This window comes from Mobula hypostoma, chromosome 25 (assembly GCF_963921235.1).
Source record: "Mobula hypostoma chromosome 25, sMobHyp1.1, whole genome shotgun sequence".
In the NCBI taxonomy this organism is placed as follows: Eukaryota; Metazoa; Chordata; class Chondrichthyes; order Myliobatiformes; family Myliobatidae; genus Mobula; species Mobula hypostoma.
The window spans coordinates 13755965-13771802 of NC_086121.1; the positions used below are offsets into that span (position 1 = coordinate 13755965).

Here is a 15838-nt window from a genome sequence, read left to right on the forward strand (position 1 = left end):
CCTTTTCACGAGATTAATGTGAGGGATTCTACAGACGCTGGAAATATTGAGCAACATACACAAAATGCTGGAGGAACTCAGCAGGTCAGGCAGCATCTATAGATGGGAATAAACAGTTGACGTTTCGGGCCGAGACCCTTCATCAGGACTGGAAAGGAAGGGGGCAGAAGCCAGAATATGAAGGTGGGGGGAGAGGGGAAGGAGTACAAGCTGGCAGGTGATAGGTCAGCTCAGCTGAGGGGGAAGATGGATGGAGGAGCGAGGGATGAAGTAAAGAGTTGGGAGGTGATAAGTGGAGGAGGTAAAGGGCTGAAGAGGAAGGAGTCTAATAGTGGACTATGGAGGAGGGAAGCCAGAGGGAAGAGATAGGCAGGTGAGAAGAAGAGAAGGGATGAGGGGTAGCCAGAATAGGAAATGGAAAAAAAGGAAGAAGGGGGAAGTGAGGAATAATTACTGCAAGTTGGAGAAACTGATGTTCATGCTATCAGGCTGGAGGCCAGCCAAATGGAATATGAGTTCTCCAACCTAAGTTCAGCCTCATCGCGTCAGCAGAGGTCGCCATGGACAGACATGCCAGAATTGGAATGGGAAGTGGAATTGAAATGGAGATCCTGCCTTTTGTGGTGGACAGAGCGAAGGTGTTCGACAAAAGGTGCCCCAATCTGCGTCAGGTCCCTCCGATGTAGAGGAAGAACCACTCTTCCTCTCTGTTCGCGTGATTATTTTTTAAAAAACATTTGGCCAGATGGGAGCAGTTATATTGCAGGTACTGATTTCTTCCAGTAATTGCCTTTTCCTGCAGGGGCAATGCTTGGAAATTTCACTAATGACAGCATTCATTTGTCTGCCTCTGCATCCCCCTCTTAATGTAATACAGAGACTCAAAAGGACAGATAAGGGAAGGTCACCTCTTCTTCAAGCTTGCCCCCACACTCTACAGTAGAGAATCTCTGTGATCAAGCACATCCCATTCTCCCTTGCAGAATGCAGTTTCCCAGAGACAAAGAAAGGGAAAGTGGGGGGGGGGGGGGGGGAGAAAATGCATGGAAAAATAAAACTTCCCTGCTGATCTCCTGAAACACCAAAATAGAATTCCTCAGAACATAACCGTTGCTTGTGTCTGGTATGGAGGCACCAGTGTACGGGTTCAGAAAAAGCCGCAAAGGGTCGCGGACTCAGCCAGCGCCGTCGTGGGCACCAGCCTCCTCTCCACCGAGGACATCTTCAAAACACATTGCCGAAAACGAGGGTGGCATGCACCTTGAAGGGGCGCTCACCATCCAGGGCATGCCCTCTTCTCATTAACACCATTAGGGCCTGAAGTCAAACACTCAGCATTTCAGGAACAGCTCCTTCCCCTCCGCTGGCAGATTTCTGAACAGTCCGTGAACACTGCCTTACTCTTTTTCTCCCCTTTGCACCACTTATTGTAAACATAGTAACTTCTATGAGTCGCAAAACAACAAATTTCACGGCACACATCAGTGATAAAAAACCTGATTCTGATTCTGTTGCTACTTAGCCTTCAGGTCAAGAGTGTACAGGTTTACATTCTGCTTTGTGTGCAGGGTCAAGTCTGCCACACCAGTGTAATACTAAAGAAACATTGTACTGAAAGGGGCTCTGCCTTTCAGTGAAAAATATACTCGGGGTGTCCTCTCTGATGCTTTAAGATTTACCTCTCAAAGAGCATCAGTGGTAAAAAAAAACATCCAGTAGTTCTTTCATTAGCGGTGGTGGGATCTTGCTGTGCACCGCCGTCGCATTACTGCGGCATCAAAGAGAACTTTGTTGCCCTTTGGATGCTGTGAAGCGGCGAGACGCACTACCTACGCAGGAGGGAAAAGTGGAACCCCCACATTTACTTACCCACAACCTGCTCCACACGGCGCTGGCTATACAGCGTGTAGCACATATAGCAGTTCTTCCTGTGGTAGCGGTAGCGGCCAACAGAGCCTGACCCATTCACCGTGGCCAAGGTACAGAGCAGTAAGGACAGCCTCAGCCACGAGCCCCAGCCAAACTTCATGTCCACCTTTGAGAGACTGGGAGCTGAAACAAGTGGTGACCTTCTTTCCTCACGGCCGCTCCTTCCCCACTTCTTTCCGAGCCCGGGGGATTGCAGTGAGAGCCACCGATTGGGAGCCACGCAGGGAGCAATGGGCAAGTTGCAGAAAAACTTCTCTCTTTCCCTGCTACTGTCCTGAAGTGAGTCGTTGGAAGAACCTCCCTCAGTTTTAACAGTGTCTCAGCTCAGAGCCAGCCTCCCCAGGTAAGGATCCGCCCACTCTGTCAGCAGTCCAATACTGAGCAAAAAGACAAAAAAACTACTTAGGGAAAAAAAACAAATCACATTCTTTAGAAATTAAAATGATAGAGAAACATTCCAGTCTGATGCCTCTGAAGCCACAGGCCTTTTGGTTGAAACTGCCTTAAAGCTGAGCCAGAATCTTAGCCTGGGCTGTTAATGGAACAAAACCATCCAAAAGAGTACAGCTCAGTAACTCTGCAACTCAGAGAGGGTGTCCACTCAAGCCTGGTCCAATTATTTCTACTTTATTATTTATAAATTCTTTATTTCTGCTGCTCTGCAGTGTTGGCGCACTCCACAATAACCCTCTGCAATGGTTGTCACTGCTTTTTGTGTTAAAAGGACTCCAGCAACATTTTTTTTTACATTCAAAACTATTAAATAGAAAACAGATGCTCGGTTATATATTTTTCCCCTGATTACCAAAACCACGAATCATTTAAACTAGAGACAAATACTCTGGATAGCAAGGGAGAAAGAGAAACAAAGAGAAAAAAAAACAGAAAGTGAGAAAGGAAGAGAAAGAGGAAAAAGAACAGAGAAACACAGAAACACAAAAACACGAGATAGAGAAAGTACATAAAATAAGCAAAATAGACACACAGAGACAAAAGGGATGGAATGAGGAATATATATGTACTGTACTTGCATTATAATATTTATAAAAGAGATGGACAAGTTAAAAGATAAACAAGCTACAAGTGGATGCATGAAGTTTACTGTTGCTCTTCACACTATTGTGTTTATCAAATGTCCTCAGATTTCCTTTAGAGGCTTGGGCAAGGAGCCAAAAAGCACTCGCTCTCATCAGCGAGGTTTATGCCAGCACACTGTGTTCACTGAGGTTCTCAGGACATTGGCTGACAGGCTCTAGAGGTTAGATCTGAAGACCACTCTCACAACTGCACTTATTTTCTTCTGTTTACGTTGCTATTTCCATGAATCTGTTAAAGTATTTACTGAAGCAGATGCTGTGGGTTAAAGATGTAACAAAGGGAGAAAATAATACGTTTTAAGGAATAAATGCCTAGCCTTGCAGAGTCAGGTCTAAGTTCTCTGGTGCTAACTGATCTGCAATGGGGAGCAGGTAGGAGACCCAGACCTTCGAATGCACACTTAGAAAAGAGAAATATACCCCACTTAAGGCTGATTTATATTTGTGCGTCAACTCTGCGTCATAACCTACGCAAGTGGCCTACGCCCGTTGTAAGCATTTATACTTATGCGTTGGTGTGTCTGCGTCGCTCTGCAATTCGGGCACATTGCACATGCACACACACCTGCCCGTGCAAGGCTTCATGGTCATGGTAGTCTTTCTCAGGGTAAACAGGTTTAAAGCGAGCATCTTTTTTCGTAAAAGCGAAATGTGTCCTCCATAATTTCGGAGGTCTGTAAAGCTTTATGGAAAGCACTGCAGCTAGAGTTCCTTCCCTGCCCTTCAGATGGCCAATGGGAAGCTATTGCAGCATAGGAAGAATCACGATGCTCCCAGGCGGACCAATCACAGTTGTTGCGTTCTGCGTTGCCGCGACGCGTAGTTATATTTTGGGAGAGGTGCGCATCAGGCTATGGCGTAGGGATCCGCGTAGGCTCTGCATAGGGTTCGCGGCGACGCCGTACCTATGGCATTGAGTTGACGCAGAAGTATAAATCAGCTTTTACCCATCCTCCATCTGCTTTTCCACATCTCTCAGGTCACAGGCAGTTGCAAGGTCTGAGCCACACCCAGAGCAGAGTAGTAGGGTCACAGCCCATCTCCAACTCAGTCCCACTAGTTCACTATGTGCACACACCACGTGGTGGTCATGACAAATCTGAACAAATCCCCTCCTAAAGCACCTGTGAAGCCAACAAAGACTCTGCCCTCTCCCCTGCTGTTCCTGCATTTTAACACTGACCACAGCGCACCCAAATCCCCAATGGATCCAGAGGTGAAAGTTCAAGTTCAATCCTCCTGCTCAAGTCATTTCCAGCACTTTCCAGTTTGGGGTGTACACTTCTATAGCACAAGTACATACACTTCAAAGGTCCTGTATCATCTGCAAATGCGCTGAGACAACTAAAACCAATATGTTTGCAATCACTGTGTCTGTACAGCATAGAAAGAGCTCATCCAGCATAGAAATTCCAAGCCAGTCAGACCATCCCCATCTCTTACGGAAGCATGGATGCTCTTCCTTCCTCTATATCTCCGGATTCATGTTAGCCTGAACACCCAGAATTGTTCAAATTAACCTCATGTGGTACGTTATATTCACCTCTGAGCGCTGACGTTGGCTTAGCACAGTGTTGCTTCTGAGGAAACGTAGCTCTGACAATGCAGTGCACTCTGTTCTCCCTTGGAACCGTGAGCCTGGATCGCGCACTAATAGCTGGAGATTAACTCAGGGCGGAGATCTTTTTTAATTTTATTAAGATACAGTTCGGAATAGGTCCTTCTGGCCCTTCAAGCCACACTGCCCAGCAAACCCCAATTTAATCCTAGCCTAATCACAGGACAGTTTTTACAATGACCAATGAACCTATCAACCGGTACATCTTAGGACTGTGGGAGGAAACCAGAGCACCCGGAGGAAACCCATGCGGTCACGGGGAGAACATACAAAATCCTTACAGGCAGTGGCGGGAATTGAACCCAGGTCACTGGTACGGTGAACTGTTTTGCTAACCACTATGCTACTGTGCTGCCCAGAATGTAACGACTGATGCTTCCTTCTTCTCTCTGTTTCTGTCTGGTCCTTTGACTCTTATCCTTTACCGTTTCCAGTAGAACCCCTGTATCTTGGGACATCTTATCTTTCTGCTTGTCTTGGTCAATTAGTTTCTTCTCCCCCCTCCCCCAGATGTATTGGAGCTCCAGGTCTAATTCCCAGCATTTTGCTTGGGAACGCCACTAAGGTCTTATGTGAGTTAGTCCCAACTTTCAACGGGAATTCTTGACGTAATTTGAATTAATTTGCTTTAATTTAAAAATTTTAATTATTTCTAAACGTTTTGCGTGTTTGATTTATTGATTTTCATTTTGAGGGAAAAAAACTACATTAAAAAAATTTCCTTCAACATAAACAGTTTATAAATATGCCTGAATGTCAAAGGCATTTTGAAAATGTTAAATTCAACTACAGATTTTGTCAGAAGGCTCTTTAAAACACAAACTCTGTAAGCCACACGGGAAATGGAAAGGGAAAGACAGTGATCAAGTTCGAGACGAAAACTGTAAGAGGCCTTCCTTGCCGTATCTGTCAATAGGTTCCCGACACTCAACATACACCTGAAATCCCAGTACATAAGTCACCTTACTGGTGGCCCTGCTTGGAACCGGTGGCCACTGCCAGCAGGGATCAGTCTGTGCTGTTATTTCCCTTATGACCACTACAGTCAAAATAAAGCAATAAATGTCTGGAAATAATAACATTGTTTAAATATTTTGTAGAACAGTGAAGAAATCCAATCTGCTCTACCTCTTTTGCCCACAGGCTGTGGGGCTCCATGTGTTGAAAATTGCAGGTTTGGTGATACCTGCTTACAGTCCTGAGAAGATCAAGCAGCCCGTTAATGACTGGAAAATTTTCCTCTCCATCACTCCCTTATTCACAATTTTCTCTCCACTTTCTGGCTTTCCTCCTCCTATGCCACCCCAGTTCTTGCTCATTCACTCTCTCCCTGCCTCTGCCTCTTATATTCATTCTCTCCATGGTTATCTTCCAATTAACTTCCACTTTTGCCTCATGTTTCCCCTTCCTTTTAGACATTTTCTGTCTCTACAAGGCTGCCTCATTGCTCTCTGTCCTCTTACAACTCTCTCTATGATTATGGTGGCTCTCCTACTCTCTTTCAGTCTCATTCTTTTCCTTCCTAGCTCATCTCTTCCCCATTCTTCTCCCTCTCCATCCTTCTCTCGCTATCTCCTTAAGTCTCTTCACCGCTGATTTCCTCCCACTGCCTTTCCACTTGTCTTTGTCATTTGGTCTGTCCCCTAGAATTTTTCATCTTTCCTTTTTGTTTTTCCCAGAGTCGAAACATCTAACAGTAGACAGCATGCATTTAAGATCGTGGTGGGGGGGGGGGGGAACATGTGTGGGGTATGGTTTTCACAGAGAGAGTGGTGGATACCTGGAATGCAAACATGATAGAGGTGTTTAAGAGACTCTTAGCCAGGCACATGAATGTTCACAGAATAGAGCAAAGGTTCCCAACCTGGGGCACATGGACCCCATGATTAATGCTAAGGGTCTATGGAATTTAAAAGGTTGGGGATCTCTGGAATTGAGGGATATGGACATTGTGTAGATAGGACTAGTTTAGTTAGGTGTTTAATTACTAGTTTAGTTCATTCAGCACAACATCATGAGCTGAAGGGCCTGTTCCTGTGCTATACTGTTTTCTAAGTTCTAAAACAAAGAACAAAGTAAATTTGTTATCAGCAGACATATACACTACCATATACATCTCTGAGTTTCATTCTCTTGCAGCCATTCACAGTAGAACAAAGAAGTATAACAGAATCAGTGAAAAGTACACACACAAAGACTGGCAAGTAACCAATGCGCAAAAAAAGAACTGTGCAAAATGAATATATATTAGGGCTCACTTCAAAGAATCTACAACTCAAATAATCCTGATAACATGTGTTGTAGAGTCTTTGAAAGTGAGTCTATAGATTGTGCTTGTCTGTGGCTGCACTAGTGTGAGATGAGGAACTGCTGCATGCTTCTTCTTACAGAAACATGGCTCCAGGACGACATCCCATGCACCATCAACCTTCAGGCCACGCCACTCAAGGACTTGGGCTAATATTTATTTTTTTGTGATGGTACGTGTTATTGTAACTATATGCGCTGTGCGCTGTGTGTGACTGTATGTGCCGTGCTTTGTACCTTGGCCCGGAGGAATGATGTTTCGTTTAAGCTATACATGGGTTCAGTGCTGAGGTGAGTGACGTGATGTGCCACTAGCCAATCTTTTATGAGAAAGGAACATATTCTCCAGCACTATGCAGTATATTCATTTAGCAAGGGTTAATCTCAGTTTTACAGTGCAAGTATTCAGTCCAAACCGCCCCCCCGCCCCCCAGAAACTGTATGCAGAAAACCAAGGTCAGCCTTAAAGAGAGCTTTCAGTTTTCAAGTTTTGCATAACTTTAAGGAGAGTTGTTAACATTGAAAATGTTACAGCTTTACAAGGAAATCTTAAGGCAGGCTGTTGTATCTGCCTATGTTTTGGCCCATTAAACTCCCCTCTCAGGACCCTTGTCCGCAGGGGCAGACTGCATAGCACACTCTGTCATTCAACGACTGTCAGTGCGGGTGGGCTCAGCGTTAACCAGCTCAGAAGTGCTGCAGGGAGCTCAGCACTCAGCTGTCACATGAATGCCCTTGGACAGGAGAGTTTCATTCATGCGGAAGTCTGCCTCAGACAAGGAAAGTGCATTCCGCACCTGCACGCAGCTCTAATTTCCCTCTCGCTATGTGTTAATAGATAAATATTGGGCTATATTACACCCAGGTGTTCACAGCACTCAGACAACGTAGCAAAAGATAAGCATTCCTTTAATTTGATCAATGTGAAAATATCCCCTGATACATACTTTCTATGGTTTGTAGGTGCAGTTTGATTAGATCAAGTCATCTGGATTCCATTAGAACAGGGGTTCCCAGCCTGGGGTCCATGGACTGCTCAGTTAATGATAAGGCTCCACGGCATAAAAAAGGTTGGAAACCCCTGCATTAGACTGATAAACACAAGAGATTCTGCAACTGTTGGAAATCCAGAGTAACGCAATACAAAATGCTGGAGGAACTCAGCAGTCAGGCAGCATCTATGGAGAGGAATAAACAATTGATGTTTCGGGCCAAGACGTTTCATCTGGATTCACGATCCTGAATAATGCTCTTGGCCCAAACTATTTTGTGTGTGTTATTCCAGTTGAATGATTATGTCCCAGTTTTTCAAAGGGACAACTCTAAGAGAAAGGAGAAACAAACACTATATCTCTGTGGCAAATGTATCACGTCCAAATCCTAAGATCTTGTGGTCTTCATATCAGCTCACATCTGCAAACCCATCAACCAGCAACAGGAGCAAACACCAATCAGTAAATGCAAAGTCCAAAAAACTCACCAACATCAGGTAATTTATGACACACCAGGAAGCACATCACTGCACACTTTAACTACTTCAGGAACCGCATCAAACAGCAGCAAATCCATCAAACACAGAGCAGTAAGTCTGTTTAAAAGGAAGTTAGATATGGCCCTTGTGGCTACAGGGGTCAGGGGGTATGGAGGGAAGGCTGGGTTCTGAGTTGGATGATCAGCCATGATCATAATAAATGGCGGTGCAGGCTCGAAGGGCCGAATGGCCTACTCCTGCACCTATTTTCTATGTTTCTATGTTTCTATGTTGATAGCAGGTCAGTTTCACACATGCACATATACATACACACCCACATGAGAAAACCATGCACGTAACAGTAAGGCTACTAAATACACACCCATTAATGCCTCAACTACACTGGTGCTGAAGATGAATTGTCTTTGTTGAGGGTTCTGAGCTGACAAATGATACCCAATGTGAGGTCCACAAACTCTGACACAGACTGTTGCATGCTTCTTCCACTGTTTGCACTTGGCCTCCACGTCCTCGCATCGGAAAGACCGCAAGTACTCCATTCCCAGAAAGCTCCCTGATGGTTTGAGCAGTCTTTGGGCAACAGTTCCCTCAAGCCAATGAGGACATTACTCTTCTCTCAACAATCTGAAAACAAATCTGGGAGGAGCTCTCTGTCCACAGGGAAGAAGCAGTTCTGAAGAAACCTTGCACCTTTGAGGTAAACAGGGAGATTTCTCTGAAATTACCAGAATAAGATTTGAATCCTTTCTTGAAAATGGTCACAATTACCACATCTCCCAGATATTTTGGTACATAATCCTCTGCCCTGATGAGGAAGATGAATTCAGGAATTTACGCTAAAAGTGCTTCCTTGCCATGTTTGAGTATAGATTTTGTCTGATCCAAAGGACTCGTTGCTTGTTAGTAGTTGTGTGGCCTTTTTGACCTCTTGTCATGATGAGTTAATATCAAGATTATAACAGATAGCATCCTGTGAAATGGATTTAAGACCTGAAACTTGGTTGAGGGGATCTTCAAAGTGCTCCTCCCAATGGGAACTGACTGCCTTCAGTGCTTAATGAGTTCTCTTCCATCCCTGATTCATGGAGAATATGGGTCTTTGGGTTCTAGAAGATCTTGTCAATGCGGAAGAATTTGTGCATGTCCTGTCTCTCAACAAGTTGCTTGTATCTCTTGTGCACTTTCCACCCTACATCTATTCTTTAGATCACAAAGTGTATGCTGGCCTTTGTCCTTCAGGTGTCTGTAATTCACGTTCTTTTCTCTGGTCTTTGCAGTCCAAGAACCTCCTGCATTTACCACTTTTTAGTTCCTGGATACCCTGATTTTGCTCATCAAACCAGTGTAGAAAATCTATTCACCGGTGCAATTTTTGGTGGACTTCAAGATAGACCAGACATTACTACACCAAAGGAGACCGATCAAATAAGCACAGGTAAGACATCATACATCAGCAGATCTATCAAACATATCAATAAACCTGGAAAAGGTATACTTTGCAACCCTGGTAAGCCCACTATATACATGCACCAGTAAACCTATCACATCAAAACTATGAGCTAATCTCATACACACACACACACACACACACACACACACACACACACACAAACACACACACACACACACACACACACACACACGAGTAAATCCTTCAAAAACACTTTAGAAGCTATATCATACACAATTAACTCAAAACCATAAGGCCATAAGACATATGAGCAGAATTAAGCCATTCGGCCCATTAATTCTGCTCCACCATTCAATAACATTTGATTTATTTTTCCTCTCAATCCTATTTTCCTGTCTTCCCCCTGTAACCTTTCATGCCCTTACTGATCAAAAACCTATCAACCTCTGTTTTAAATATACCCAATGACTTGGCCTTCACAGTGGTCTGTGGCAATGAATTCCACAGATTCACCAACTGCTGGCTAAAGAACTTCCTCCTAGTAAACACAAACTCACACCAGCAAACCTATCTATGAAAAGCCAGTCCCCACAGTTCCTTTTAAATCCCTATATAACCCCCTCCATCCCCATTGCCTCCTCAGTTGGGGGTTAAAACAGCTGAGGCAGGCTAACACCCCATTTACTCTTTGTGCAGCTTCGCTATGTAAAGTAGGATTGTGTCTCATGAACACTGGTGAAACAACGTATCACGTGTACCTTTCCTCTTGTGCTCATCAGCAGGAACCCTGTTGTATTCCAACCTCAGATGCTGCATCACAATATTTTACACAAAGCCTACTAACTCAATTGATTTGGTCTAGACTCATTACTCCACATGATTTGGAACAAGGGAGGCACTTCTCAACCAGGAACACACCCTTCGGTTCACCATTTTTTTGGTAAAGTAGCTGTCAGCCTAATGCAGAGGACAAGTGCAAATCCCCAGCCATATCTATCAACAGACCTGCAGAGAATTACCAGAGAGAGAACCTCTTTGTCCACATGCTTCCTTGAGAGAGACACTCCTGTTACTGAAAGCCAAACAGCAGAGGTACAGATGGGCTGAGTTAGGGCATAGGAACTTAAAGGGTATTGTATGAGTTAATTAAACCAACAAATGTTTCATTGCGTGTGGAGCCAGAGGGTCCATGGCATCTATGGTATCTACCCAACTTGCCACCACAGGATTTGAGCTTTTAATTTGCACCGTGAACACTGGGCTATAATATCCACAATGCAGTCATCTCTTCCAGCTCTCTCTCTCAGATCCAATTTGAAAACAGAACAATCCACCAAAGGAGCAGGCCTTTCGGCCCATTGGTTACATGTAATCAATTCCCATCTATAATAATCCTTCTATTTCCTGCATATTCAACCTAAAAGCCTCATGAGTACCTCTGCCCTAATTGCCTCCATCACCACCCTAGACAGTGTACACCAGGCACCCATCATTCTCTGTTAAAAAAATTGCCCCACGGATATCCTTTGAACTTACATACCCTCTCACCTTAAGTGCACACTTTCTGATATTAGATAATACAGCCCTGGGAATAAGATACTGTCTATCTACCCCATCTATGCCTCCCATAATCTTATCAGACCTCCCTTCAGCCCTGCTACTCCAGAGAAAACAACCAAAGTTTGTCCAACTCTCTTTACAGAATTAGCCCTCTAAACCAGGCAGTATCCTGGTAAACCTCTTCCACACCCTCTCCAAACCCTCAACAACCTTCTTATAATGGTGTGACCAGTACTGAACGCAATACTCCTGATTTGGCCTAAATAAAGTTTTAAAAAGTTGCAACATAACTTCCTGACTATTGAACTTAGATACTTGACCAATAAAGGCAAATATGACAGATGAGTTCTTTAACCGCCCTATCTACCTGTGCAGCAGCTTTCGGGGCTATGGTCTTGATTGTCATCTAAAGCTTAATGATAACAACAGGTTAACTTTCTGACTCAGGGTTAGATTGCCACTCCTCCCGTCTTTGTAATGCTTCACATTTTCACAGCCATCACACAAACATTGTTGCCCACGAACAAGCTGTCTGGATGAAGGAAGGGGCTACTGAGATCGCCATCAAGGTGGGACACTGGCTCTCTATCTTCAAAAGAGACCAGCATCCTCCAACTCCCTCCACCTCTATCCGAAGAAGAGTAAACTCTCATAGGTCGCTGTTGCTTTGTTAAATCGTGTCTGCGGCTAGCAGGAAGAGGGACTGAGTAATAGGCTTACTGTGGTAAACAGACCTTGTTAGGAAAACAGGTTTTATCAGCATCAAAGTTACAAACATACCAGGATTAAGGACTAGGTTGACTTTAACCCCAGGATCATGTCTTTGATGTGGGATGTTTTAACTTTTGAAAAGTAATTGTTGTCAAATTACAGAGGAGATGTCCAGCTGCAGCCAGTTTCCCTTTGCTATCCCCTTCAATTGTCCCTTTGCGCACACACGCAGATCAGTTGCTCATAAGCCAGACATTCCAGCTGGCAACCTTTCCCCTGCCTGGAGTGCTTGGTCAGATGTGCTGGCAGCCACTGGTCTGCATGGGTATGGTCATTTTGCTGACAGTAGAAGTGGTGCTGAACCCATCTGCCCCAGCTGCAAGGTGAACTGTTCTCTCCTACTGCTGCTTGGGCACGAGGATTAAACCTGGGGCTTGCTGTTCTGTGCGACCAAGTCTACACTGGGTAGAGTTATGGCACTGTCCTATAACCAGGTCTCTGCTCCTGTCTGCCTTGCCTAGTTCTCTTCCAGGCAACTCTGAGGTTGAATAGCAACTCACTCTCAATTGTTACTCCTTCACATGCCCTTGTGCATCTTTATTTTTTGTCTTTTAAGATCTCATTGAAACCTACTTTTTTTCCAAACTTTGAGTCACCTTTCATTCTATCATATAATTAAAGTCATGTTTTCTTTTCTTAAAACCTTTGTGTATGCCCTCTTGAAAACTTCTATCATTTTGAGCGCCTCCATTTGACCATCCTTTCAACACTGACACTCCAGTGGAGAGAGTCCAAACCTTTGTCGTTTAACCCTTTAAGCCTCAGTGTGTGGTTTTGTATCTGTAAGTAAGCACATAAAGCTGGCACAAACCACTGGAAGGAACCGTTAGGGAGTGCAGGGCACTGCGTCTTTAAGGGGACACTTAATGAAAGTGCAGACAGAAGAAGTACAGCAGATGCAGAAATCTAGAGCAATACACACAATGTAATGGAGGATCTCGGCAGGTCAGGCAGCATCTATGTACGGGAATAAACAGTCGACATTTTGGGCTGAGACCTTTCATCAGGACTGCCAAAATGTCAACTGCTTATTCCCATCCACAGATGCCGCCTGACCTGCTGAGCTTCTCCAGCACGTTGTGAGTACTTCAGTTCATGAAAACGGCCGATGTTTAGTGCAGCGGGAACTTGAGGTGGCAGACTCCAGACCAACGTGACAAAAGGAAGTTCTTTCACAGCTACAGACTCTGACCTGGCTCTTCAAACCGGAATTTTCACAATGCAATCCTCTGTAAATTCCCCACGTGCTGCCATCTGCATGTTTACAAATGGGCTCAGAGGGAGCAGGCAAACCCACGATTGTGAACAAATCCAGCTAGTCGGGGAAGAGTGAGGTCAGACAGTTTCCTGTGCACCCTGATATGGATTCGTTTTCAGCGAGCCTCACTATAGGCAAAGTTAAGACTTACACCCAATTACCATGGGCTAACATAGAAAGTAAAATCCTGTATGAAAATAAAAATGTTGTGCAAAGTAAAATTGAGCCACAATTAAAACAACCTGGCCATCTCAAGGACCACAGCTGAGCTACCAGGCCTTGTTCGAGCGCTAAAGATCAGGCCTCATTCAGGGGCACAACTGAAGCACCATGCCCAATTCTGGAGGTATTGAAGCCTCAATGCACGGGATCGTAAAAACCTCTAAACTCCGGCAACTTCATCATAGGCAAAAGCAAAAGCTTCCTCACCTTCGAGGATATCTTCATAGGCGATGCCTCAAGAAGGCAACATCCATCATGAAAGACCCTCATCAGGACATGCCCTCTTCTTATTGCTACCATCAGGGAGGAGGTACAGAAGCTGGAAGGCACACACTCAACGTCTTAGGGACAGCTTTTCGTCTCGCCATCAGATTTCAGAACGGACCATGAACCTATGAACCCTACCTCACTATTCTGTTCTCTTCTTGAACTACTTACTGTAACTCATAGTCAGTCTTGTGTATTCCACTGTACTACTGCCGCAAAACATCAAATTTCACAACAGTGATGAGAAATCTGATTCTGATTCAGATTCTGAATTAGCAGGCCACAGTTAATCATTTGGTCAAATCCAAAGGCCACATTTAACCACAAGGTCAGAGAAAAGGGAATAGTTGAATTGTCAGGCCCCGTGTAAAGACCGCAGATGAAATCACCAAGCCCAACTGAAGGCCACAGTCAAACCACCATGCCCAATTCAGGAGCCATAATTAAACCATCATACCCAATTAGGAATCTGTTATTAAAAACTGTGGCCTGACTGATAGCTGAGTAAAACCACAAGGCCTAGCTTTGAAAGCTAGAGTTAAGCTATGAAGTCCAAATCAAAGATGCAGTTTGACTTCAGAAAAGGGGCTGGTGAACATGTTTCTGTCTACATCAACGATGCTGAGGCAGAGAGGGATGAGAGCTTCAAGTTCCTTGGTGTGAACATCACCAATTGCCTGTCCTGGTGCAACCGCATTGGCCAAAGCCCATCAATGCCTCTATTTCCTCAGGGCACTAAAGAAATTTGATATGTCCTCATCGACTCTTACCAACTGTTATCGTTTCACCATAGAAAGCTTTCTGTCTGGATGCAAAACGGCTTGTAACAGCAACTGCTGTGCATGTGACTGCAAGAAATTGCAGAGAGTTGTGGACGCACCTCAACACATCGCAGGAACCAGCCTCCCCTCTGTAGACTCTATCCATACTTCTCACCACCTCAGTAACAGAGCCAGCATAGTCAAAAACCAGAACCACCCAGGGCATTCTCTTTTCCCCTTTCCCACCAGGCAGAAGATACAAAATCTTGAGCTATGTACCAACAGGCTCAAGGGCAGCTTCTGTTCCACTGTTATCAGGATCTTGAACAGAACTCTTGTACAATAAGTAGACTTTTGGCCTCACAATCCTCCTTGATATAACCTTGCACTTTATTGTTTACCTGCACTGCATTCTTTCTAAAGTGTAAAGCCTTTACACTTTAATCTGCATTGTTACTGCTTTACTTTATTCTAGCTCACTGTGTAAAGTTTTCATCAGTATACACAGTTTGCAAGACAAGCTTTTCACTGTATCTTGGTACTTGTGACAATAATAAACCAATAGCAGTACTAGCTGTGGTTATGAGAAGTGAAGAGACGCAAGAGCAAAGGATGTTAAAATTATGAAGAATTCTAATTCGTCAAATCTGGAGAAAGTAATTTTCACTTTGTATGAGGACAAGAGTTTTCTCATAAAGAATGACTAGCTGTCATTTACCTTCCATGATGCCATAAAGATCCAAAATGCATCAGTTTCTGTGCTCTGATATCACAATGATCTCTGCTTGGAGAAAGTGATGCACACAGAGCCAAAGAAGAAACATAAAATCTCCACCAAAACAATGACAAAGTGACTACTGCTTGTTGGGGAATGAGTAAATGTGTGACTGACGGAAGGGGAGGCAGTGAGGCAGAAGTCTGTCAGAGAGATGGCAGAGAATTGAAGGTCTAAATGCTCTCCTTCATTGTGAAATTCCAACACCATGTTTGGATGTAAAATGGAGGGCATGTGTCCAGGGGATGTACAAGGCTGTAGCTTGTTGGCCTCATGTCACAACCATGGCGAGATGGAGGGGGGCACCTAAATGGAAACCAAAAAACAAAACATAAAAAATTCTCAACCTGAAGGGATTACTTATCTCTGA

At 44.3% G+C, this 15838-nt stretch overlaps 1 protein-coding gene across 4 annotated transcripts in view; it reads right to left on the bottom strand.

The window, feature by feature from the left end:
• LOC134337716 (multiple epidermal growth factor-like domains protein 6) overlaps window positions 1-15838 on the bottom strand; it is a 456826-nt gene that overhangs the window by 200787 nt on the left and 240201 nt on the right. The window contains exon 1 of one of the 4 annotated variants that reach the window (XM_063032925.1): window positions 1870-2184. The exons of the other annotated variants lie outside the window; for them this stretch is intronic. Coding sequence (XP_062888995.1) covers window positions 1870-2029 — 160 coding nt within the window. The 5' untranslated portion in view covers window positions 2030-2184. Of the gene's footprint in view, window positions 1-1869; window positions 2185-15838 lie in introns of those variants that run through there. 4 annotated transcript variants of the gene reach the window in all.